Source organism: Cyprinodon tularosa, unplaced genomic scaffold (genome assembly GCF_016077235.1).
Source record: "Cyprinodon tularosa strain WSP-4 unplaced genomic scaffold, ASM1607723v1 ctg24, whole genome shotgun sequence".
NCBI classification, from domain to species: Eukaryota; Metazoa; Chordata; class Actinopteri; order Cyprinodontiformes; family Cyprinodontidae; genus Cyprinodon; species Cyprinodon tularosa.
The window spans coordinates 2,080,069-2,106,980 of NW_024038896.1; the positions used below are offsets into that span (position 1 = coordinate 2,080,069).

The 26,912-nt window shown below is 37.4% G+C and overlaps 1 protein-coding gene across 1 annotated transcript; it reads left to right on the forward strand.

Moving 5' to 3' along the window:
* The first annotated feature begins 200 nt into the window (after window positions 1-200).
* Window positions 201-26,432, forward strand: snx17 (sorting nexin 17). The gene is made up of 15 exons (XM_038287465.1): window positions 201-978; window positions 5,293-5,367; window positions 8,333-8,450; window positions 11,063-11,127; window positions 12,869-12,979; window positions 14,576-14,666; window positions 17,373-17,460; window positions 20,263-20,332; window positions 20,826-20,918; window positions 21,089-21,292; window positions 23,756-23,884; window positions 24,201-24,278; window positions 24,383-24,457; window positions 24,537-24,578; window positions 24,663-26,432. Exons 1-15 carry the CDS (start codon window positions 919-921, stop codon window positions 24,780-24,782), a joined length of 1,419 nt encoding a protein of 472 aa, XP_038143393.1. The 5' UTR covers window positions 201-918; the 3' UTR covers window positions 24,783-26,432.
* The last annotated feature ends 480 nt before the right edge of the window (window positions 26,433-26,912 follow it).

Genomic DNA, 26,912 nt, shown 5'->3' on the forward strand with positions numbered 1-26,912 from the left:
AGGGAACAGAGAAGTCATTATTTGGTCTAAGTTTCCGAAAAACTAAACAGAAATTTTTACACCAAAATAAATTCAAAGACTCCTTTTTTGCCGATGTCCTGGACCATAACTTCCGCTCACAACATCGCGGCAACATTGACGCACTTATTGGACGGTCGTGCAACCACCCCTATGAATCAGGTTGAGATGGTTCAGCCCAGAAAGATTGTTGCAATGCCTCTTGATGGGCCAGCAGCGGATATTCTGACTCTGTGAATTGAGCGGCTAGGAGGTGTTGCATCTACGTTTTTTTCCTCCTTTTTTGACCAGATTTGCTTCATTCTTCCTGCATATTAGAGTTAAAGATTGAAATTAGCAGGAAGAGAAGAGGATTTAAACGAGCAATACTCTCGCACGTTTCGGGAGGTTCTCAAACGTTTATTTGTGCGACGCTCGAGGGACTGCAGGAATCAACTGCACCTTTTCTCCAGAAACTTCACCTCCTTGCGCCAATGAACCGAATTACCTGAACGCCTCTAAGCTCGGCTCGTAAAAGTCAGCCATTTGCTCTTGTTGTTCAATAACGTTTTTGCAGTGAAATAGGCGTTATGCGCACAGTAAAGGTGTAATTACCCAACACTTGCAAACATGGCTGCTGTTGGAACAGAGGAGAGAAAAGTTTAACACTGACGTGGGAGAACTTTAGAGCATTCATGAGCTGCTGTCCGCTCCATAGAATGGTAGGCTCTATCCCCTAGTTTGTCACCGCCGTCTCTGCACCTCCGAACCGGGGAAGCGACTGCGTGAGAACCGCCACCTCCTCCGTGGGCTCCACAGTGTCGCCGCAGTGGACTTTGTTGAGAAACTGTGGTGCCATCCCAGACTCCGGGGGAGGCGTTCAAGGACTTGTCCATTGACTGCGGGCTGTTTGGAGCTAAAATGCATTTTTCAATACCCGAAACGGAGGTTCGTGCCGGGGAGAATGGTTCCACTTATGTGGTGAGCATTTAACTTTTTACATTTTTCTATCAACTAGGCCAACTGTGTTAATGATATCTCCAGCTAAATACAGGTTAGCACCAGTTTCAATATTTACTAAGCACGTGTTTAATTTCTAATAAAAAAACAATTATAACTCAAGCTTCATAAGTACCTTTTTACTTATATTAAATTGTCTGAATGGAATTTATAGTGGTTTATTTGATAATGATTTCATAAACTTAAATAAAAGTCAGTGTTTTACATTACACTCGCCCTTTTTTAAATCTTTTTTTTTATTTGTCTTATAAAAATAGGGCATTGATACAAGAAAATCAACCAATCCTGTTTGCTTTGGATGATATCTCAGGTGCTTCTTGTTCCAGTCTCTCTACTTTCTGCTGTAGTATCTTCGAGAGGTTTCTTGTGTGCACAGCCCAATAGAAGTGTTCCCATATCATTTTGATCCAATATTTTCCATTTCTTCCCTCAGGATCAGACATTAATTTAACAGTAGCATCAGGTTTTTAGGGTTTTAGAGACTTTCTTTAGCATCTTGTGGTCTGTTATCTGGCTAATCTGGCTTGGGCATGGAAAATGGTGCATATTTTTCAGTCAAGAGGATGATTGATTTTAAATATCTTAAGACAGTGTTGTTTAAGGCCTCGGTCAGTTATTTTGACCTTCTCGGAGCTGTTAAATCTTTCTCTTTAAGCATCCCTGAACACCTTTAAATGAAGTCAAACCCTCCAGGTCATATGAAAGAGGTGTTTTAAATTACAATCCAGCTGAAAATCATAGGCCTGATATCTCCCTTCAGCAGCAGCATCCAGCTCAATCTTGGACTAAATAAACCCTCTAAATTATGATAATTATTGTGAATTTACTGCAGCTATACATGAACCTTTAGAGGCTCCCTATCATGATTGATTGCCAATTTTATTTATTAAAAGACTAGGGAAAGTATAACATCTTGTGGGAGGGAGACAACAGCTCTGCGCTTAATTAGGTTCTACTTTTAATTTAAAGCAAAGTCAAACTGATTAAAGATGTCATTTGAACATTGTCAGTAACAACTTGTATATGCGAGTTGTGCGGTAAGCGGTGCAAAAGGATGCACTAGAAGTTTCTGACAAGTTTTTTTCTCCAACTTTGTCTTTAAACACCTCAACATTGTCATCATTAAAAATAAATGGCCTTCTTTCATGTGTCTTGACTCTGTAAGAGCTTCCCCCCTGAAGAGTGTTGTCAGTGCCACCTGGTGAGGCTTTTGTATGGTGCTGATATTTGGGATACAAGTAGTTGAAGACATCAACTGAGGATCTGATGGGAGAAATGGCCCTCATGTTTCTCGGTTATCTTGCTCACAGCAAATGAACAGATAATGTACTTTTCTGTTAACTACAGTACACAATAAAGGACTTCTTTGAGAAGAGGGTGCAACCAAGGTATTCCAGTGTTCAGTGAGGCTGTGGTTCCTTTTTTCTTTGTAAAAGAAAAAGGGAACCACAGCCTCACTGATGGTAGCATGCCTATTTTAAGGAATGTGAGGCTTTATCCTGTTAAGCAACCCTGAAATATTCGAGTTTTACAGTTTCTGGTTACTTTCATTACCCACAACAGAGTCTCTTTTGTTTCACAGATTTAAATCTGTGGTTTAAAAACTTACAGAGATTTGAGGTTTACCCCTACAGTGTCAAAATTCTCGATTAGTTGAAAGCACAGCAGGCATTGCTTTCATTTGGGGACTCAACAAGTACAACAGTTATGCTTTCTTTAAGTACATATCTGTGTTGTTGTTTTTTAATCTCTTTTTCTTTTTAAATGTTTTTTTTTCAAGGTAGTCCACTGTTGTTGAAAAATGCTGCTGCTTCGACACTTAAATTTGTATCTGCTCCCCCTATACAGCCCTGATTATATCTGTCTGTTTCTTGACCAATTCAACTGCCTCAGCAATATTCATCAAGGAACTATTCAGTTTCTCTGGTTGTACTGAAATGTACTGACCGTAGCTGCATTTATACTTTCCAGATGGTTAGAAATGACAGCTGCAGCATTTATCTGCCTGTTTCCAGCGCCAAACACCTGCAGCGTACTATCCTCCATCTTGACTCCATGTGTTCCAAAGAGGAATAAGGAACAGTATTAATGGAGTGAGCTTATTTGTATGGACTTTAACTAACTTTGGTAGCCGAAGGAAAGTCCTTCAATCTCTCGTCATGCTTTTGTTCACCAATTAAAAGCTGTCTAAGTTTCTACTTTGAACTTTAACATTTTCAGTCTTGTTTTGTGTTTAGCTTACTAAGTGTATTTTAATGCTTGCTAAGCAGTGGAATTTGTTTTGCAGTTCACCCCTAGCTGGCAGCCCTGCAACTGTCATTGTGACCTACCTGTGACCAGGCTACAGGAAAGGACTTTGCTTGATTATAACACTAAAGATGAGCTGTGCACATTGGAATTAACTGAGCACAGAATATGCAGAACTGAACTTTGTAGAATAAGAAGTATGTTTTCTTTGTGCTTGTTTACACTTCCTTTTATTTCTTCCTTTTTTTTAAATAGCCCTTTACATTTTGTGGATGTGTAAAAATGTAAAGTATAGACTTTGGCAATACTATATGGGGTGTGACATAATTGTCAATTTAAAGCTACTGTTGAGATAATGTGTCGCAGAGGATTAGCGGAATCTGCATGCAGTTAAGCTGTTGTTCAAACAACCATTAATGATCCAAGGCTTAATTTTAGGTTGAAATCAATCAAAATACTGCAGAGAAATGTCTCTTTTTCTCATTTTCATAGTCATTCTTTTGTACGTCTTTTCTTTAACAGCTTAATTTTCTACTTAACATAACTTATGAATGTCATTTTTGAATAATTTTGTTAAAATTTTTCCTCGTTTTACGTTGATCCGAAGTATTTAAGTTTATTTTTACCTTTGCTGTTTTTTTGTTTTTTTTTAATGCTTTAGCATCATTGAAGGCTGGAGGATTTTTTTTTTTTTCTCTTTGGCCTGAGTTTTGAATGTACAGCTGGTTTTAGGATTGGAGTTAAATTACTGAAATTACTGTAATGTTTGTGCAAGAAAAAGCTTCCATCCTTACAAACCTGTCCAGCGTTTAAACTACTTACTGAGCACAAAACTTCAGACTCATTCTTCCTTCCTGTCTGGATAAATTTTTGTCCTTTTCTTTAGTCTCCTTTCCAAATTCTTTAACTGCTAGCTCTAGATTAGAGTCTGTTTTCCCTTGTTAACAATTATTTTAACAATCATCACAATTAATATGATTAATTATTTCAGCCCTCATTGAGTGTCAATCTAAATTCAGACCAAAGTGGAAAGGAAGGGAATAAGCTGAGGTAATCTCCCCAGCTGGTTTGTATTTTCACACATGTTGGTGATCACTGCTTTCCTAGAACTGTTGTGCTTTTTGCATGTGATCATCCCTTCCAAGGGTTGGTTTTGTGGTAAAACCTGTCTTATCCTGCTGTGCTTCACCTTCTTTCCTCACATGCATGCAAGACAGAACCTCCTTTGATTTAAAATTGTGCTCCAATGTTAAAAATCTCTAGTATTCTTATGAAACTCTGGTATAGGATGTGAACTTGAACAGTTGCATGGTAGGCTTAACATTTAGCTATGCTTTATAAAACGGCCTTGCAGTCATGCAGACCTGTATCAGATTCTCTATGTAAGATAACCTTGGGTGCAGATACCAGGCTTCCACTTCCTTCGGCCTGCAGAATTCGAGGAATTTTCAAAGGAGGAAACTCCACAGGAATTGACTGTATTTAATGTAACAGAACAACAAAAATGTAGTAGTGAGACATTACTAAATTGAAGGTTTGTCCTTAACAGGTATTTTAAAAAAGGGTTTTGGAAAAAAAGGGAACATTTCAGCCAAATCTTGACTAAAACTGCTACATGCCAGGCAAGCACACATCAGTATATTTATTTAATACCTCAGTGAAGGGCGCCTAGCATATTGTTTTGGCTCAATACATGTGCCATTTGCTCCCTTATCACAAATGGCTTCTAGAGCCCCGAACTGTTGAGGCCACACCTTTCAGTCCAGAGCACAAGAGACAAATGAAGTGGTTCTTTTTTATAAAAAAATATCTGCACTATATTGATGATTTCTATTGTAACAGATTGAAGTGAAAGGAAATAATGATTGGATGTACTTTTTACTGTATTTAAAAGCTTTACATATCTGTATTCTGCATTCAAATCCTTTTCTAACAGTTTCAGGATTTTTGTAAAGCTTTTTTGTGCCCTCTTCAAATAACCTTTTATATGAAACCTTTTTTTATTTGACTCTGTTCTTCCACCTGCAGGCTTATAACATCCACGTCAATGGTGTGCTGCACTGTCGCGTACGCTACAGCCAACTTCTTGGCCTTCACGAACAGGTGAGATTCCTGTCATATCACACCCCCTCAAAGCATAAGTGGACCCACACTCTGTGACCTTTTAATGCTTTCTTATGTTGTACACTTATTGTAAATCTGAGCTGTGATGGCTGGATGCCTTGCGCTTTCTTTTTTTCCCCCTCCAGAGGGGATATGGAGGGAATGTAGAGCTTTGTTACATGTGACCTGCTTGGAGAGAAATAAATGCATTTTTCTAATTGGGTTGGATAAAAAGTAATATTCAGGAAAGCATATCTGATGTACAGGTGCTGGTCATAAAATTAGAATATCATGAAAAAGTAGATTGATTTCAGTAATTCCATTTAAAAAGTGAAACTTGTATATTATATTCATACATTACATACAAACTCATATATTTCAGATGTTTATTTTGTTTAATTTTGATGATTACAAATGACAACAAATGAAAATCTCAAATTCATCATATCAGAAAATTAGAATATTACTGAAGACCAATAAAAACAAAGGATTTATAGAAATGTTGGCCAACTGAAAAGTATGAACATGAAAAGTATGAGCATGTACAGCACTCAGTATTTAGTTGGGCCTCCTTTGGCCTGTATTACTGCAGCAATGCGGCGTGGCATGGAGTCGATCAGTCTGTGGCACTGCTCAGGTGTTATGATAGCCCAGGTTGCTCTAATAGTGGCTTTTAGCTCTTCTGAATTGTTGGGTCTGGTGTATTGCATCTTCTTCTTCACAATACCCCATAGATTTTCTATGGGGTTAAGGTCAGGAGAGTTTGCTGGCCAATTAAGAACAGGGATACCATGGTCCTTCAACCAGGTACTGGTAGCTTTGGCACTGTGTGCAGGTGCCAAGTCCTGTTGGAAAATGAAATCTGCATCTCCAAAAAGTTGGTCAGCTGCAGGAAGCATGAAGTGCTCTAAAACTTCCTGGTATGTGGCTGCGTTGACCCTGGACCTCAGAAAACACAATGGACCAACACCAGCAGATGACATGGCACCCCAAACCATCACTGACTGTGGAAACTTTACACTGGACTTCAAGCAACGTGGATGAAGTGCCTCTCTTCTTTTCCTCCAGACTCTGGGACCTTGATTTCCAAAGGAAATGCAAAATTTACTTTCATCAGAGAACATGACTTTGGACCACTCACCAGCAGTCCAGTCCTGTTTCTCTTTAGCCCAGGCAAGACGCTTCTGACGCTGTCTGTGGTTCAAGAGTGGCTTGACACAAGGAATGCGACAGCAGAAACCCATGTCTTTCATACGTCTGTGTGTGGTGGTTCTTGAAGCACTCACTCCAGCTGCAGTCCACTCTTTGTGAATCTCCCCCACATTTTTGAAGGGGTTTTGTTTCACAATCCTCTCCAGGGTGCGGTTATCTCTCTTGCTTGTACACTTTTTTCGACCACATCTTTTCCTTCCCTTCGCCTCTCTATTAATGTGCTTGGACACTGAGCTCTGTGAACAGCCAGCCTCTTTAGCGATGACCTTTTGTGTCTTGCCCTCCTTGTGCAAGGTGTCGATGGTCGTCTTTTGGACAACTGTCAAGTCAGCAGTCTTCCCCATGATTGTGTAGCCTATAGAACTAGACTGAAAGACCATTTAAAGGCTTTTGCAGGTGGTTTGAGTTAATTAGCTGATTAGAGTGTGGCACCAGGGGCCATCAATTTTGAACCTTTTCACAATATTCTAATTTTCTGATATGATGAATTTGAGATTTTCATTTGTTGTCATTTGTAATCATCAAAATTAAACAAAATAAACATCTGAAATATATGAGTTTGTATGTAATGTATGAATATAATATACAAGTTTCACTTTTTAAATGGAATTACTGAAATCAATCTACTTTTTCATGATATTCTAATTTTATGACCAGCACCTGTACTATCCTTTTAGCAGGGAATCGTCCTCAGGAAAAAGAAGCTTTGAAGAGATCTTTTTCATGTTTTTTTTTTTTTTATTCTTATTTCTAAAATGAAGGATGTCTAAATTTTACAATCTTTATTTTCTGTGTGCATCTTATCTGGGAGTTGCTGTTGCCTGGTAACGGATGTGAGAGACAGGCTTGAATCTTCCCTGAGCATCAACCCTACAAGGCTTCTAATGTTACATGCATCACCCCAGAAATAGTGAAGCAAACATGGGGGATTGCACCGTCACTTTTAAAAAATTCAGAACATTTCTTTTTTTTTTTTTCAGGGTTTCTCTCTACATAGATATTTGCCACAAGGCCATGTGTCTGTCCCAGTCTTTATGTTAAAGCCAGCAGTGGAAACCAGTCACATTCAGATCTTAGATATTAGATAAGCTCATTGTAACGTCAGATTTTGGGTTGGGGGAGTTGGAAGGTTGCCCTCTCCCTCCGCAGCTAGAAAAACTGATGTTTCTGTTTAAATAGTGCTCCTTCAAACAGACAAAGGCTTTATTGAGCTCTGTTGAGTTAGAAATTTCTCGTCTTTTTTATGCCGTTACAGTGGTCTGCTGTACATGTAAACGTCAGACCTTTAAATCCTAAAGGTTTGCCTGAATGGAATGATATTTGTGCTTTACAGTTTTCGTCTGATGCAGCATACAGCCTAGAACACGACCATAGTTGGTGTGAGATTCTCCACATGCAACGCTTTAGTTTGGGCCATGGCACTCTTTGAGGCATCAGCTTTCAGATGATAAAAAATGGCAAATGAGTCAAGAAGCTGGAAGTAAACTTAAAATCATTAGACTTTCAGGATTCCAGATGTGAGTTTGTGTGGTATGCACGGAAGCTCAAATAGCTTTTCATTGAAACAATACTGAAAATAAACCAGATTGATCTTTAATCATCTCAGTCTACCTTTTATTAAAATGAATGTGGCTCTTTTTAATAGACTGCCTCTTTTGTAAAGACCTTAGTAGTCCATTTTTTTACCCAAGTAAAGTTATATGAACTGCAGTTGCTTTCATTGCTAAGTGCTTCACCTGATTTGTCCCAACAGATAAAGAAGGAATTTGGCAGCAATGTGGTACCTACCTTTCCCCCAAAGAAGATCTTCACACTGACCCCTGCTGAGGTCGAACAGAGGCGAGAGCAGCTAGAGAAATACATGCAGGCTGGTAAGTGAGTCTAGCAAACAGACATTTTATTTTAGACTAAACATATTAACTAAAACAAAGCAAAACTAATCAGATTTTTGAAACACAAACCTTGGTTTCTCTGCTATAGATGTTCTGATCTAATCTCCCATTTGGGATTCAGCTCTAGATCCAGGCCTTTTTAGGGGATTGGTACCAAAGTTCCTGACAAAACTAAAGCCCTGATACCAGCTGTTTGTATCTGTGGTTTAATGGGAAGAAACTCCCAGAAATCCATGCAGCGGTTTTGAAAGTCCATTTAAAATAAATACAACCTACTTGTGTGTACTTTGCTTCAAAAAACAGTTTTCCTCTTATAAAATACATTTTTAATGAACGAGCAGTTGTATTGGTGCAGAAATAAGGCGTCAAAATTGAAGTATTGAGCCATACTCTAGGACTACATCTTAAGGGCCTCGTAACTGAGAAGTAGCCAGATAATTATCTAAATGTTAAAATTAGAAAAAAGAAGCCGAAGGCAACAGCTGCAATGTGTGACTGCACTTTAGTTTCGAACTGAATTACCGCGGTGAAACTGCTAAACCTGTGCGAGCCGGCATGTCCCATTTATTATTAAATAAACACAGCAGTAAAACAGACGTACATCTGCGCCTAAAGCCTAATCATCTAAAGCAGGTTCCTCAGCTGTAAAAAAAAAAGTAAACAGCCAATGGAGCTTTCTCAGTCTTCCTTACAGTCTACAATCCGCAGGGGATCCAAACAAACAAAATACAAAAAGGGGAGTGCTAAATGGTGAGAGCGCTTATTCTCTAAAGATATGCTGCCCTTTAGTTTTGTGAAAAAGCCAACATTGAGAAAATGCTGCAAGCATTCGACGCCCACCAGCATGAACTGCCTGGAAAAACAAAGCTCTCTACGGCCCATTGAGCCTATCGCTCTAATTCACATGGACTGTTTTTGTTATTGGTTTTCATTTGTTCATTAAATTGGAAGTTTGATATTTTTCAAGGGCAAATTTGTTTACAGAGCTAATATCCATTGAATGTATTGCTGTTGTTGTTTGGTTTTAATGTTCATTTTATTGTTTTTTTATTTGTTTTGTTTTATTTTTCTGATATAATAATATAAGCTTTAAAAATGAAAGTTTGTTTATCTTGGAGAGGGTGTATCTGTCATGTCATCATTATATGTGTTTTATTGTTGTCTCAAAATGATATTGTAATTTTTCACACTAATGTCTTGAACAGTATGATCATTTTGAATGATTCCAGTACGGCTGCATTATAAATCAGTTTTATCATTTTATGATACGACAAGCAGCAAACCTTTATTATATTGTCATCATTGACATTATCAAGGCGTTCCAGCTTGTTTTCCAAGCCGGTTTCCCAGCCGTGGTTCGTAACACGGAGCTGGTCGAAGTAATTTCTGTCTTTTGCTATTTGTGTGCACAATACAAAAGGGAGAAAAATTATGAATTGCATATATATATTATATTTTAAAGCTGTATCACAGATTGTGAAAAGAATTGGTTTGAATGCTAAGAGTTCATTTTTTTTATAACTGAGATATGCAAACTGATCCAAGTTCACTGCAACACTGAATTAACTTGCTTAAAATGAAGGCAGAGTTCAGAGTTAAAAAGATTTAAATAAGAGGGGAGACAGTTATTTATTGTGAGGCTTTTTTTATGTTCCAATGAAACCTCTGAGTGGTTATCTGTGGCCTAACTGTACCTTTAATATTTAACTTCTCCTTGGTAGAAAAACGGACATTTATAGTAGTTCAAATGTTTCTAGTATTTAAAGCAAGTTCAGCTTGTTTCTCTAAATGTGCCCTGTGATATATTTAATTCTCTTAAAAGCCCACATTAAATATGAGCATTTGCTATATTCCAAGCATATTATTCAGATTTCTTCAAAGGGGTTAAAGGTGAACCTGGTGCAAACACAGATGCAGAGCTGGAACTGGCAGCAGCGCAAAGCAGCGGCTTTATTCCTCTCAAGCACCGGCAGCTCCAGTTAAACAACGGAGCGTTGTTCCAGTGTGTGTTTGCTCATAGCCTGGGAGCACACATACACAGGGTGTTCTTGGCCTCAAGTCCACTAGGTTACATCATGGCTTTTTTCACATAGTTATGGAAACTTGGCTGCAATAAACACAACTTCTTCTGACTGACTGACTCGGATGACTCAAAAAAATTTCACATTTGGCCAAATGTTGAAACTAATTTGTCAGGGGATAACGGCCAACGGGCTGTCACTCGTTTACTTATTATTCTAGAAACTTTGCAAGTAAATGTTTTTACAACTAGTAATGTTCGTGTAATAAATGGAGCATAAACCGTATAATTTATTTTTTTTGTTTTTCTTTTACTAATATTAGAAGTTAAGTAGAAGGACCTTGCAGAAACATAAAATCCTATGCTTTAATAGGGTTTGCATCACTCAAGGAGGAAGAGGAAGTTGCCCCACCTAAAGATGTTTTATCAACATAACACCCTTATTTAAGGTCATTCACTAATAATGAACCCTGTCTAAACATGTATTTCTGTTACAGTAACCAGTTGCTCAGATTCAGTGAAGCATTTGATCATTGTCTGCATTCAGTGACCTTCCTTCTGTCTCTTGTAGTTCGACAGCATCCTTTGCTTGGAGCCAGTGAGCTATTTAACAGCTTCCTAAGGAAAGCACAGCAGGTTGGTGTATTATTATTAGACACATTTTCATGTTTTCTCACTGCACTCATTCTGTTTTTGCTTTTGTATAATAAACTGCCTTTTCAGATCTTTCTACCTGATGTGAAATGACGGTTGTTTGCTTCTAGTCTTAAGTAGAACTGTTGTAACTTTATCTTATTGTTTCTTTACTGTCCCCTGTTTGTTAGATGTGATGAAGTGTGCCTTGCACACGTCAGGAAACCATAAAGAAAAGAGGCCTTTTTGGCCAAGATGTCATCATTGTTGCTTTGTGTGTTGGGGGGGGGGATCTTGTTGAACTCTTAGGTCATAGTCAAAAAGCGAAGTGTGAACCTACTGATGACTCATTTCCAATGAAATTCTGCCAAAAATCTCTTTGTGCAGCACCAGCAAAATTAAAAAGTCAGAGGTAAATGAGACGGTTAAAGCCTGAAGAGATTTTAAATGAAAGGTTATAAGGCGGCACATTCAGGGTGATGTTTATTGGCAGGAGAGCTGTGGATACTCTCTTTGGACAGATTTATTTTTCTTAAGCCATGTGCAGCTATTCTGCCCTCATCTTGTATTGCAACATCTTTAGGTGTTTGAGCATCACACTGGGAGGGCTGTAGGTGCACAACACAAGATGATTGACCACCCACTGTAGGCGTTTCATCCACAGTTCTGGTGGGGGGTCTGTTCTTGGAGAATGCCTGCTGGGGGAACAGGAAAGATGAGAGATAATTGAGAGGAAGTGATGAGAGACTGCCTGAGCGCAGAAAAGGCAGGAAATAACAGCTTCAATATCTGCAAAGGTGACAGCCAGACGCTTATATCTCCCTGCCCTGGGCAGGAATATTTTCATCCAGGCCTCATACCGTAATCACTTTTAAATTCAAGAAATATGTGCATGAGTTCAGTTTCATTGTTAATTTCCAAAAGCGTACACATGCATGCTGAAATAAATACACCATGTATTCACCTAAACCTTTGAATAACTGATGAAGGTTTTGCCAAAACCTTTTAACTTCTTCTTCCTGATCATCAACAGAATCCAGATGAAGGCTTAGCTTTGCCAAAGTAAAAATGAGATGTTTAACAGCATGAACGCATTAAACTTTGGACAGGGGAAGTCACAGATTCAAGAGGAATTGCAGATTTAGCTAAGATGGAAACTTTTGTCATCAGCATGGGCTGATGACAAGGAGGACTGAAAAACCCAAATGCTGCTTCATTATAAATGTTTGGTCATCTTGTGCCAGAACAGCGACTAATTTAAATAAACTCGTCCATTTCTGCCAAGAAGAATGACCAAATGGGCCTCCACACCAGAAAGGATCATAGTAGATGAACTACTTAGACATTTACAGGGTTTCCGCTCAGTCTTATTACATTTGAAAAGTCTTTGTATTTCAAATCCAGGCCTTAAAGTTTTCAATTCATTGAATTATTGTTGAAGTCTAGAGTTTTTTTTTTTTTTTACGTCTCAGTTTTTTTTTTTATGCACATATCTTTGTAGCATAAAGAGACGTTTCCTTCCTTATTAATTGGTGAACTCAGTTAATCATTTAACTCTGGGTAAAGAACAGTTCAAATAAACTCTTAGTGGTGATGTGGAGAACAATGGTTTTGCTGGTCGTTACCTCAGTGATTTTCATTTAGTCTGCTCGGGGGGGACTTTACTTTTTAAAGACGGGGATGCTAACAGCGTCCAATCATGGAGCTGAATTAACAGATGGTTTGTTTGGTGTTTCTCCCACAGGAGACGCAGCAGGTTCCCACAGAAGAAGCTTCTCTAGAAATCTGCCTGTCTAATGGTCAAAAGGTTACGGTGGACATTTTGACTTCAGATCAGACGGAAGACGTGCTTGAAGTAAGGGAAGAAATCCTCCTAACTCTACATTGGCAATACTGATGGTATAGCATCCGTATTGGGAACTGCATTAGATCTCTCCATTTTATTCTCTTTCAACTCCATTTGTAGTTTCATTCTTCTCATGTCAGATCTTCCTGGTGTTTATTAGCAAAGTAATATGCTGTAGATTCCTAATGCCCTTAAAGCCACTACGTATGTTTCAGATCCTGTCCTTTGTTGTTTTGCATCTCAGTAGAGAGAAGCTCCTCTTAAGGATCCTGCAGAACCTCTGTTCTTATACAGGAGCTTCAATTTGCAAAAGGCACATTTAACAAAACCAAAGCCCATAAAAACCTCAACTCACTCACTACTTATAAAAAGTAAATATCCTTGTTGAATTGACCTGTTGTACCCTGTTACGCCTGCAGCACATGATAATGCTATTTAAAATCTGTCACCTCAGATCCACTGTTATCAATGCCTCAGAAAGAAAAGTCACTATTGGCTGATCTAGAAGTCACTATAAGAGAGGAATATCAACATGATTTAAAAACATAGTTTAAAACGAAAAATAAACCTCAATAAAATGAAGTTTTTAATAATATTTTACCTGAACCAAAACTATAGATAAATCAATCTTGTTATTTATCAAATTCAGCTTAAAGCCAGTTGGCAGACGCCGAGTGAATGAGGCTGTGTATGAATTAAATGCAGGCAGGGATCTGTTTAGTGCAGCAGCTTCCAAGCAAAAAAGGTCTTTAATTTAGGGGATGAGTGGAAATTTTACGTATGTGTGAATCATTTTCAACAGAGATACTGAAGAAGAGTCACTCTTCTCTCTCTCTCTCTCTCACACAGATTGCTGCTGAGTAAGCGCGTCTGTCAGGGCTTTAGGAGGGAGTGGCTTACAGCTGCCCTCGCTGCTCACTGAAGACGTTAAACTCTGGGGTGTCAACATTATCGCCTATGTCTCCAATGACACAGATATGTCACTAGATTTGTCATTTTTTGGGTGGTTCTATATGGGGTCTGGATAGCTGCTAAATAAAGCAACAGAGTAGCCAATTTGGAAACACTGCTCAGATCTTCATTGTCCATCAGTATAGAAATAACTATGGAGAGCTCAAATCTGTCATTGCTGTTTAACCAGTGTGTACTTTGTGGCTTTTCACAAGCTTTTATAAAAGTTTAACCACAGTTAACCTTTGCTCAAATGAGCGCAGTTTAAATCACAAACTTGTATATCTGCTGTAACAAAAACACCCCAACCTTCAGCTGTTTTTAGTTTGTTTTTTTTATTCTTGTTTTCAACTATATTAATCTCCAGTTTTAGGTGTCGTTACTAATTAAGCTTCAGTAGTTATTTCTAGAGCTTTTCCTCCTGTTGACATGTTGCTGTAGGGGTGATATATTATTATAATTATTATCAGAATTAAGTACAAATTGAACATTTTAATTTATTCAAATTGATAAGCTGTCTGCATGGCATATTATGTTGTAAGTATGGTAAAATCACAGAAACTTTTTCTTTTTAATCATTGATTACAAAATGAAAAGCTTTATTTACAGAGAATAAGTTTTAGAGAAAACCTCACCTGTTTAATCTTTTATCAGGCTGCTGCAACAAAGTTGGACCTCCCAGACGACCTTGTGGGGTATTTCAGTCTCTTCTTGGTCCGAGAAGGAGTGGATGGAAATTTAACATGTGAGTTACAAAACATACCACTGCAGAGATAAAAAAAAGAAAAACAAAAAAAACACTACATGTATTTAAATACACAGAGTATAGCTACGATTTGATGAAAATAATGCAATAAAAAAATTATTTAGATAACCTTTGTACATAAACTTTAAAATTGGTAAATTCTATTCATTTTATTTGCTGATAACATCAAGAAAAATATAGTTTGGTTCCTTTAGTTACTGGAAAATGCGCATCGTTTAAGCTTATAAAGCAGAAGTAAATTACGTTCTTTTGCCTAAAGACCAACAGTCGGTTAAATTAATCTTCTTAGATGACAAAATACAAAAAAGATCAAAGTTGAAAATGTAGATTTGACACCAGAGTTTTTAGTAATCCTCACCTATTTTACATACCTAAATGAAAAAACAAATAATGAAGGAACTGTAAGGTCAGATTACATGTGTGATACATCATTTGAAAGCTAACATCTTCTAGTTTCTGAAAATATGAATAGAAATAGTGGGACTAAAACGCATCCTAAAGTGCATCAGTTCAAATTTGACTCATAGTTGTTTTTTTCTTCTTCTTGTAAATAATAGGTGTTTTTCGATAAGCAGTAACAAAGACATGCTTGATAGCAGGCATGTGTCATCGTATTATATTTTTTCTGCATCATGTCAGCCACAACTGCAAAAGAATTCAGACCTCTATGTATAACAGTGTCAGAGCGCTGGGACTTTTAACTTCTGGTGTCCCCAGCATCTCCAAACCTTTACAAATGTTCCAAATTATGCTAAATTGTGCTTATTGCTTTTATTTAACAATTTGACCTATACAATCACATTGAAACATTGTGATGACCACAAAACATTTTTTAAGCGAATATTTTTTACATTTTTCTAACATTTCCGATGCTCTAACAGTGTGCGGTGATCCGGGCTCTGATGCTCCTGAGCACTGTTATGAAAGGCAATATATCAGGTCTGCATTATTCAAATTAGCCATGCTTACCCTTGTTTAAAAGCTAATTTCATTGCTTACCCTAAATTTAATGTGTTCTTTACCAATAGCAGCCAGACTTTATGAGGGATAATATAACGAGATTCTATGCGTAAGGCACTGACTGATGAGGTGCGCTCGTTATATGTCCCACCGTGAATCTAAACAAAAATCGATTGGGACACTTATGTTTTGTTGGCTGAAAAGAGATGAAAACAAACATACCAAAGATCTAACAGAAATGTTTGGGGAAGCTAGGGTAATTAGCAAGACAATTAGCATTAGCTCTGTAGAGCAAACATTTCTGATGGCAAAAAGCAGATTTTTATGGGGAAATTTTTTTATAATGGACTGTTTTTCTTACGATTATGGTGGATTACTTTTAATCTGTGGACATTTAGAGACAAACAGAATTAAACAAAGATTGGATTTTTAATATGACTTTAGGATCTATTAAAACATAAGAAGTAGAAGCTTTATTTTTAAAAATTATAATTTATCATTCTATATCTTTGGTGATGGTGATGGTTGTGTCCACGGCTGCTCAGTGACGCGTTGGGTAGCACTGCTGCCTTGCAGCAATAAGGTTCTGGGTTCGATTCCCAGCCTGGGGTCTTTCTGCATGAAGATTGCATGTTCTCCCTGAGCATGCGTGGGTTCTCTCTGGGTACTCAGGCTTCCTCCCACAGTCCAAAAACATGACTGTTGGTTAATTGACTTGTCTAAATTCTCCTTAGGTGTGAGTGTGTGTGAATGGTTGTTTGTCTCTGTGTTGCCCTACGATAGACTGGTGACCTGTCCAGGATGTACCCTGCCTCTCACCCATTGACTGCTGGAGATAGGCACCACGCTTGCGACCCCACTCGGGTTAATGGACCCCATCAGATAATGGATGGATGGATGGTTGTGTCCATCAAATTAAATTAATTGTTGGGTCTGCATACAAATTATGAATAAGAAAAAAATGAAATAATAAATATCCTGCAGTATTTATTGCAGCCTATTATCTTCCCTCTTCAGACCACTGATACTACCAAAGAATCTATTATTAACTAACAGGATTTCAGATACAGAGCTGCTGCATCTGAATGGGACCATGCACTCATTTAGATAGAGGGAGGTTCTTTCACTGCAAAAATTGGACCAGTGGAAACCTTTTTAGATATTTAAAACCATTGTGAGGAAAAAAATGTAATATTTGGATCCTAAAAAGTTTGTTATATTATGTCTTATTCTGAAAGTTTTTTGTTGAATGCCAGTGAAGTTTGTGGGAATCTATGTGAATCTAGATTTCCTCAAATTCTAACACTTGATATTTTTGGGGCTAATTTTATCTGCTGGGTTTTGGAAATATATTAGTTAAACTAGCTTTTGTTCTGTATGCATCCTCCCTGCCAACAGTGGAGAAACACCTTTAATAGACCCTGCATCCTATTGTAAAATATTGTCCAGTAATCTGATATGACGTATTGAGCATTTATTTATTTTTTTCATTGAGGTTACATCAGATGATCAGTGAGAACTGAAGCCTGAGATTTTTTTCCCTTCATTTGTCTCTGGGGGAAAAGACAGCTGCAGGTTACAGACACACACATTGGAATTCTTTCCAGTTTCCCCCTCTGGGAAGTGTCCAGATGGTGTCCTACCATCCCTGATGATTTTTACGGTTGCCATAATTTATCTTGTCCTTGAGATCAATTTGCTTATCATTGCTTTTTTTCCTCTCAGTTGTCAGGAAGCTCCAGGACTTTGAGCTGCCTTACGTATCGATTACCAGCCTGCGGAGCTCTGATCATCACATAGTCTTACGGAAAAGGTAAGAAGTCCCTGTTCGCTGTATAAGTTTGATGACTTGAATCTGTATCCTGAGCATCTAAAATATCTAAGCAATAAAGAATACTTTCCATTCTCCATCATATAATGCAGTATAGACGGTTTAACAATTTTATTTATAAACGTTGAGCTCCATATCTGACAAGGTCTTACTTTGAAGAGAGGCTGTTTTGGTTGTCAGCTGGTAGACTTGGATGAGATTGTGAAATGAAATGACCTTTAGTTCCAAATTCACTACTTCCTCTTTCAGTTAATCATGCAGCATCTCTTACAAAGTCAGTACTTTTGCAAGAAGTTTGATCTGTCGATCTAGTTTTTTTTTTTTTATTATTATTCTTTAATCCTTGTCTGTTTAACTTGCCTTTATAAATATAGCCTTAATATGTGTGTGTGAGAAGAACTGTGTTGTCAAACATCGACGCCATAGATGTTGTTCCGTGCAGAGTAGCGTTAGCTAGAACGAATGCTGTCCAGCATATTTTTACTGTTAAATAAACCTGAATCATTTTGGCATAATAACAATAATTAACTGTACAGTAACTTGATATGGATAAATTACATTATTAGGTTTTCAGAATTTAACCTGAGAACTGAAGTGGACCTGTTACAAACATTTCTGAAAAAAAAAACACTTTTACTCTGCAGGTTAAATACCATTTGTTTATAGTCCATCCTGAAATTGACTCAGTTTGCTTCAGATATATCAGTTTTTGTTGCAATATACATCAGCGACTCCATTTTCCAAGGAACATGTCTGTAAAAGTTTGGGGAGGAAATGGAGATAGTTGAGTACGACCTGTTGCCAGTGGTTGATAGAAGTTTGCTGTGGGATTAAAGTTTTTTAAGTTTTAATAGGAGCTGCACATTATATAGAATTGCAAACATCACTGCTTATCAATAATGGCTATGATTTATAGATTAAAATATTTTTTATTTCAGCTAATGTAGGACTTGGTAACAGTGGGAATAAAACAAATGAAGAACAATAATGTCAGCAATAATCTAACAACTACTACAGTGCATCATTGAGTGTGGGGTAAGCACTTTGTTTTTTTTAGTGGGTGTTCTTTATTCGATGAAGTAAACTATGACTCATGAGTGGAAAACATAAAAAAGTGAAACTTCAAGCATATTCTACCCTGAAGTTGGACTCTGCTTACTTCAGTGACTTCAGTGGTACGCTACAGTTTGCATTTAGTTTTTGTTTTGTTTTCCTTTGCATCTATAAGCAGTTTCTAATTTTCTCCAAATGGTGGTTTTGTGCGTTTTAGACAAAGAAAAAACTGTTCCAAAGGTCTTCTGTTTGTTTAGATGTACCATTGGAAACCTAAGCCATGCTGCCATGTTGATTTTTTACATGGAAAGAGGTTTTCAACTTTCTAAACCTTGCAAAAAAAAAACTATGTTAGTATTTTTATTGACGCACTCTGATTAAACTAATCCAAGATTAACCTCAGATTCTAGTGTAAATTAAGACTGTTTAAGCTTAATTAAAGGCCACAATAATTGTGCAACATGATCGTAAAATTTATCACAACCTCTTCTGCATATTGAAGTATGAGTCCGATGTGAGCACAGGAGACAGACAATTAAATAGTTGTTTTAAAGTAAAAGAAAAAAAATTTAACAAACATCCCAATGTTAGAACAACTGTATAGTCCTTTGTATGGCCTGAAGTCTGACTCCTCCTTTTGTCAACAGTACATGGTATTTAAACTTCCTTGTGAGTTTATTCTGTGGTCACCCAGCCTCCTGCTGACTCTGGAGGTACACAGGATGTTTAACTTCTTCCTCCCTGAAATGAATTCTCGGCCCTGCTGACCTAGTTTCATGTTGGATTGAAGGGAAGCAAGGAGGCAAAACTGACTGTAGACCTAACAAGATACGGAAGATAAACTTAACCCCTCAGTGTATGAGACAGCAGGATAGAGGAAGGTTAAAGAGGACCATTAAGTTCCTTTTTTTTAAAGATACCTAAAATGTCAACAAAACACTAGATTTTGCCCTTGAATTTTATCTAATGTTTTATATAATGTTCTGTTGCCATATTTATCAGTACACTCCATATTAAAGCTACTAAACTCTGCTTTTATTTTACTCTCCTCTCTCCTATTTTCATCCTAATCTAGTCTTCCTCCTTTTCTTCCCCCAAATAGCTGAAGGTGTTATATTATTTAGAGAAACTTATGCTTATTATGGTTGATAGATGTATTAATTCGACCTTGAAAAAATTTAGATTTGTAATTTTCAGTAATTTGAACTTTTGTAAGATTTGTCAAAATTACTGTAACCTCAGTAATACACAATTTTCTGCATTTCTCAAAAAGCATAACGTAATTTTATTATTATACTTTTTTTAGTTACCTATTCTATCCTCCTCAAACTGTTTTTTTATGTTTCTTTTTATATATTAAATATTTGTTTAATACAATGAAGTTTATTGTCTTGTAGATCTCAGCAAATGATTAACCATGAAACATTTATCAGTTACAGAAAAGCAGTTATTGAAGTGAATTTATAAAAGTATATTTAAATGAATATTAACTCTTTATGTAAGCTGAGTTCTTCAATGTTGTCATTTACTTCCAGAGGTTGATTTGTAGGTATTTTGAATTAGAATTAAGCCTTTTGAGATATCAGAGAGTTATATTACAACTATTTACCTTCTCTTTGGGGGTTTTATGAAAATATAAACTTAATTTTAACAAACAAAACAACCCAATATTTTTTAAGATGTTTTGTATGTTCAGTTTTTAATTTTCCAGGATCTTCTTTGTATTCTCAGCTACTGGGACATGGCATATGATGCAGATGTGATGGACAACAGAGTTGGTCTGAATTTACTCTACGCCCAGGTAAGAGACCATCTATATGATGAACTCTAACTCTCCAAAAAATCATTTTATTTTGAACTGTTTTATGAAAAATGCACATAGGTCCCATTAACTGGTAGCTGCAGAAATGATACGGCCATATAGTTGGGGGAGTGTTGGCCTAGTGGTTAGGGCATAGAGCTTGGAATCGTGAGGTTCTGAGTTGGAGCCCCACTCCCCCAGATTGCCACTCTGAGTCTCTGAGCAAGACCCTTAACCCCCCGCTGCTCCCTGGGCGCCCCGCAATGGCAGCCCACTGCTCCCCAAGGGGATAGGTTAAATGCAGAGGTACATTTCTCCAAAGTGAGATCAATAAAGTTAAATTATTATCATTATTATATAACTTTGCCTTTTCCTGAAAGTAACCCACCTACAGGGTTAAACTAAAATTCCTTCACTTTGTTTTGATCTAAAATTCAGACAGACTGATTTATTTGGTGTAGAGGATTTTATCTTCCCTCTCTTGCCTTCTCAGACAGTGTCTGACATTGAGCGAGGCTGGATTCTGGTCAACAAAGACCAACACAGGCAGCTAAAATCACTACAAGAGAAAGGCTCCAAGAAAGAAGTAAGGACTTCTCTTTAAAATTATTTTTCACAATTCTCACTTCCTTCCAGTGAATATATTTGTCTAATTCGAGTCTGCTAGTAAGGAAAAATACTTGGTGGATGCTGGTACAACTTTCATTTTAAATGTTTCTTTGTGTTTCTTTTTTTTCCTTTTATTGTTGCCCCCAGTTAATCTTTCTCGGTCAGACCCTGAAATATTATGGCTACTTAAAGTTTGATCCCTGCATCACGGACTTCCCCGAGAAGGGCTGCCAAGTCATTGTCAGCGCTGGCAACAATGAGCTCAATTTTCATGTCAAGCTGCCCAATGAACAAATGAAGGAGGGAAGCTTCAAGGTGACGCGAATGCGCTGCTGGCGAGTCACGTCTTCTGTAAGTGGAACAGGTTTATGGATCCTAGTGAGAAAGGTTCCTTACAGAAACAGTTTTAGCTCTGTTCTTTTTTCCATTCCCTTAAAAGTTAACAGCTGCTACTTCATCTTTTATTAGTTCATTTCTTTTAGATTAATTCATCATCCTTACATTGAAGTTCTCCTATTGAAACAGCTAGCAACACATGCATGTGTATTTTAGCTCTTATTCTTCTACTTTTGTTTCATCCGTGCCCAGAAAGTGTCTTATTTTTTTGTCCAGCAACCTGACCTGTCTGGGTTTGAGGCCCACCAGGGGCTTAGAGGTCTGCAGATAAATCCTTTCTATTCATTCTTCATTTCTTTTGAAGGAAAAAAAAATTGCACACCTGTAGAAGATTATTGACTTTCTATGCACTCAAAGTTCCCCATTAAACCAAGTTCCCACTTAAAAAGAGTTTTGAGCAACTTGATTTCGTTTTAAACCCACTGATTTTCTCAGGTCTAAGCATTTCTTGCATGCGTCTTGAGAAATTCCTTGCAGACCAAATGTCTGGGATGCTCTGATAAAGAGTTTCCTCCTAAAGGACTGAAAGCATAAGAAATATCCTTAAAGGCTTACTACAATGATTGGCTTTTAAATATTGAATTAAGGAGCATAGGCAACATCACACACACAATATAGCAGTCACTTTAAAATGAAATTCAGTAGTTTAACACTGAGTGCAACATTATAGAACATTTTAAATTGTCCTTTAAAATATTTCAAGATTTTTATCCCTACAGGATGGAACAGGAGTCTGCAGGTTATTTTCTATGGAAAGTTTAAAAAGTCCTTGTGCCTCAGTGATGGAAAGAGGGAAGTTACAATGTAACATTTTTGAGAATAAAGAATATTTTGGGGCACTTTGCTAACATGCATCTAAGATCTCACATAATATTACGTAAAATTATTTAAAATTATATTAGATATTTAAAAACCCTAGGTTTACAGTATCATAATAAGTAAAATAATAAATAATTCAGGAGGAGTTAGAGTATCTGTGGCATTTTGAGATTATTTAACACAAAATAAGGAGGAGATCATTTTGGATTGGGGGATTTACTAAAATAATCCTGTTGGTTTTATTGCAATTTCTGGAGAGCAAGGTGCTGCAGCTCCATTCCTTGGCTGCTATTGTCCTGCAACTTTAGATGCATCCCCGCTACAAAAGACCTGAATTAAATTAATCTTTAATGGTCAAACCTTTGCTAAACTTGTCACGCTAAGGGGTGATTCAGCTTATCGATTAAATGTTGGAGCAAGGATGCATCCGAATGCCGGCAGGAATATGATCATCTATACTTTATTGACCTCCAGGGAAATTCAAGTATTCAGTAGAGAGGAAGCTGGGGATCAGTTATCAGAGAAATGGGAATTCTTGACCCTTTTCCATAAGACTACCAACATTTTTATTACAAAGAGGTTGAAGGCTAAAAAAACGAAGCTGCTTTGCTGTAAACAAAGTGTCAATTCCTGTTTAGGAGCAGACTTAGAATTATAATCAAACATGTCTCAGTGGAAAGTTTCTTTAAAAAATGGTTTCAGATGCTTTCAGGTATGGGCAGCTCGCTGATACTAATCATGGCCAACTTTGTCTCTTGCTCGGCAATAACTTCTCACCTTGACCAATGAAATAATCGGTTTTATAAACTTCTGACTCCCCCGATCACTTATCTGGGTTAAAATCACCCCAATGCTGGATTTAAGGGTGGATCAAAATAAATTCTGGGGTGATGGATACTAAGACTAAATACAGTAAAAGATCAACTTTCCTACCTTTATGATTGCAGCAAAATTCTCACCATCTATAAAATATTTGCTTCTGTTAAAGACGGATGGCACAGACAGCACTATTCAGAAACTAGCTCCTCACTTTTGTATCTCACTAATATGTAAGCAGCTGCTATGTGTATGAAATAAGCTATTTAGGCTTCTCCAAAAGTGAATTTGCTCTCTGATTTAGACACATGGCAACACATCAAATGAAAAATGCTGATTACAGACCTGAAGCTGCCCAGCAGGGTGATTAATTCCTCTGCTCCCTCTCAGAGGTCGAAGTCATTTTAATGAGCCCTTTCCTGTCCAACTAAATATCTCCAGCATCTCATTTAGTGCAGCTCTGAAACCCCCTTCAATAGCTGAACCTCAGATTACATGTAAACAGTGGGTTGTTGCATTTCTTTCCCTCTGGTCTATTGTTTGAGTCTGATTAGCATTCCATAGAGAAAATGTTCTCAGCGAGGAGCTCAGCTTCTCAAAAGGTTGATTTTCAGAGATCTCAGAAACACGGTTTTGATTTAATGAGAAATAAGCTGAGGCAGTAAAAGAAAACACCTCTGGCAGCAAAGGGATTGTTTTATGTTCTTGACAGAAAAGATAAAGGCAAAATAATGTTGGTATAATTTCTGTTTTTTTGTTTGTTTTTTTTTTCCAACTTTGCAGCAAGTCCCTGTATCAAATGGTACAACTAATCCCTGCAACTCTGCAAAGTATGAGGTCAAGTTGGAGCTCGCCTTTGAGTATCTAATGAGCAAAGATCGCCTCCAGTGGGTCACCATCACCAGCCAGCAGGTAGGAGCCGCCTGGTGAGCTCAGTGTGGAGGCTGCAAGTAACATGGAGCGCATTTATTTTCTCCATAATGATCCTTTTTTTGTTACTTATTCCTCCATAAAGGTTTTGTTCTAAAGCTGAAACTTAAGCGAAAAGCTGAAAGTTTTTTTTTATATAGCAATAAAGCTATTAGTCTGACACGTATGCGAAGAGCGTAAATGTGCTGTAATTACATATATTATGTTGAGTCATGCACTCAGAAATGTGTTAGAATGACTCCACCTACTTTACTCTTCTATATTTGTTCGGTTTATAAAGCTAACTTTGTCCTTTCAGGCCATCATGATGAGCACTTGCCTTCAGTCTATGGTGGATGAGCTAATGATAAAGAAGTCAGGTGGTAGTATAAAGAAGGTTAGTATTTAGATAATGAAACATTTCAGTTTTCTATATTTGAGTTTGTAACAGTAAATAAATCTCCCCATAATGTACTTAATGCTTTCTTTTCCTCCTTTTAGATGCTGAGGAAGCGTCACAACGGCTCCATCCACCGGTCTGACAGTCAGCAAGCTGTGAAATCCCCCCCTCTACTGGTGAGTAGTGGAATAGCAGACTGTCTCATGGAAGTGTAGATCTACTGTGAATTGGTTTTTGTTGTTTTTATGGTTGCAGGACTCCCCTGATCCAAACCGTGAACAGATTGTTAAGCTCTCAGTGAGTACTTTTGTTCATTTTTTGTAGTCTGTTAACATAAAATCTGAGGTTTGATAACCTTTAATTGTTTCTATATTTGTTTAGACTAAGTTGAACACGGTGTCACTCAGAGGGATGAGTGCATCCAACTCTGCCAACGACATCAGCGGAGACGACTTTCACGGCAACTATGCTTTCGAGGGAATTGGGGATGATGACCTGTAAAGTCAGATTCTCCCTCTCCTCATTCGTCAATTTACCGCTGACAACTAAAGCAACAAAGATAACGAGCTGAACTGAGCCGAACGATCCACACGAGGCGTCCACGTCTGCAAGATTGTAGCTTCTTCCTGGAGAACTTGCTGCCTTAGAGCTCCTAGTTACTCTTTTCACCATTGATCTTTTTAGACTAAAAGCTCATCTCGATTAGTTCGAGTTCTAATCATTCCATTTACTTTATGACTTTCATTGGCCTACAAAAAGAAACTTTTTTTTTTGTCTGCATGCTGATCTCCAACCACAGAGCCAAATGTGTGTGTGTGCGTGCGTAATGTGCAGACCTGCCACTAGTGATTATGTACCAGAACTGGGCATAATAAATGCTCACAGTGATCCAGCAAATTCCAGCGAATGTGTTTAGATATATCTCACAACAGCAGAACATTTGGAGCAAATGGTTTGCCATATAGATAACTCTTTTGGTTTCCATACTCGTGTGCCAAGTTAGCAAAAATAAAGAGTAGTCTAGTTAGATGTGTCACATATACAGCCTTCAGAAGTAGTCTGATGCCTTAACTTTTCATGCCATTTAGAGCAAAACACTTTGAACAATTAGAATCTTGCAGAAGTTGATGGAAGGGGTTTTTGTTTAATTGGTGGTGGAGCTGCTTGCACTTGCCGAACCCATCATTTTGCACAGTATTATAAATACAGGTGAGCTGAATTTTTTAACTAAAGCTCAAGCGTGACTTTAAACAACATGATCGGAGAGTCCATTTTATATTGTTTTAGCAGGTTTTAAAGTTTCTCATTAATGCCAAATTATAGTTTACTAAAGCATTTTGCACAAAATAACAAAAATTGTCACTTTTTATATTCTGTACATGCAAGTAAACATTCTGAACATTTACTTTTATCTGTATCATTATTGCTTGTAATCAAATATCTTAAATATAATCTAAGCTGTATGAAACAAAGTCGACATGGACCAACATTAATCATGTTTACATGATGCTTGGGGGGAATGTCTTGGTAAAATCGAAAGTGTTTACAAATTTATCGTCGTTTTTTTTTTTTGTCTCGTTCTGTTCAGATAAATGATCCTGAAGGGGGAATGTTCTCTTTGATTTATTGTGGTTTGTTGGTTGCTTCCATCATGTTGAATGTTTTAATTACAAAGAAACGGTGCTTCGAAGTGGGTAATTTAATCAGTTTGTTTAGTGGACAGAATTTCTGCAGAGGAGGCAAAAAAGTGAGAATATTCCACAGTTTTAGAAAATGTATCGTCGGAAGTTCTGTGTCTCCACGAGTTATGAGGCCTCTAGATGTAAATCAGTGCTAACCGATCCACAGCTTTATTCTTTGATTACTGGAATGACAAATTAGATCTCAATGTAAACGTTATATTCTTTCACTACTGTCATTCTTTTTACTTCTGCTTCAATATCTAGGTCAGTTTCCACATCATAGGTCATTTTTAATGTTCTCCTCTTGCTGTCAATACAGAGTTCCCAGCAGTGCAAGATTCTGGGGGTTGGTAAATGTGTATGTGCCAAATCTCACCTAAGTGTTTTTTTTTTTCTTTATTAGCAAAATTTTCAAGCTGTCAGATTTCATGAAAAGTAATCATCAAGTGTCCAGATTCTAAAATAAATTTTAAAAATGAAAAGACTTTGTGCCTTTTATATTATTGTGACCAAGGAGTCCTGAAGTATGGTGTTATTTTGCATTCATTCCCTTTATTTTTGATACTTCCCAAAGAAACTTCTGGGTAACTGATATACTTCAGAAGTCACAAAAAAAAAAAAAGCTACAGTTGTATCTATGGCAACACAGTGATGCACCATATTTCATATACCTAACTTGTGATTTTCTGTCAGTGATGCAGCAAACTGGCAGAATTTGCATTTGGAGGAACATGTTTCCTCCGCCATGACACCTGCTGCCTGTACCCTTAGCGGGAACGCACAAACAGAGGGTTGGTGTTTATGGGCTGGTTTGGGATTGGGCTATAGTCACTGTGCTACAGGTGCTGGTCATAAAATTAGAATATCATGAAAAAGTAGATTGATTTCAGTAATTCCATTTAAAAAGTGAAACTTGTATATTATATTCATACATTACATACAAACTCAT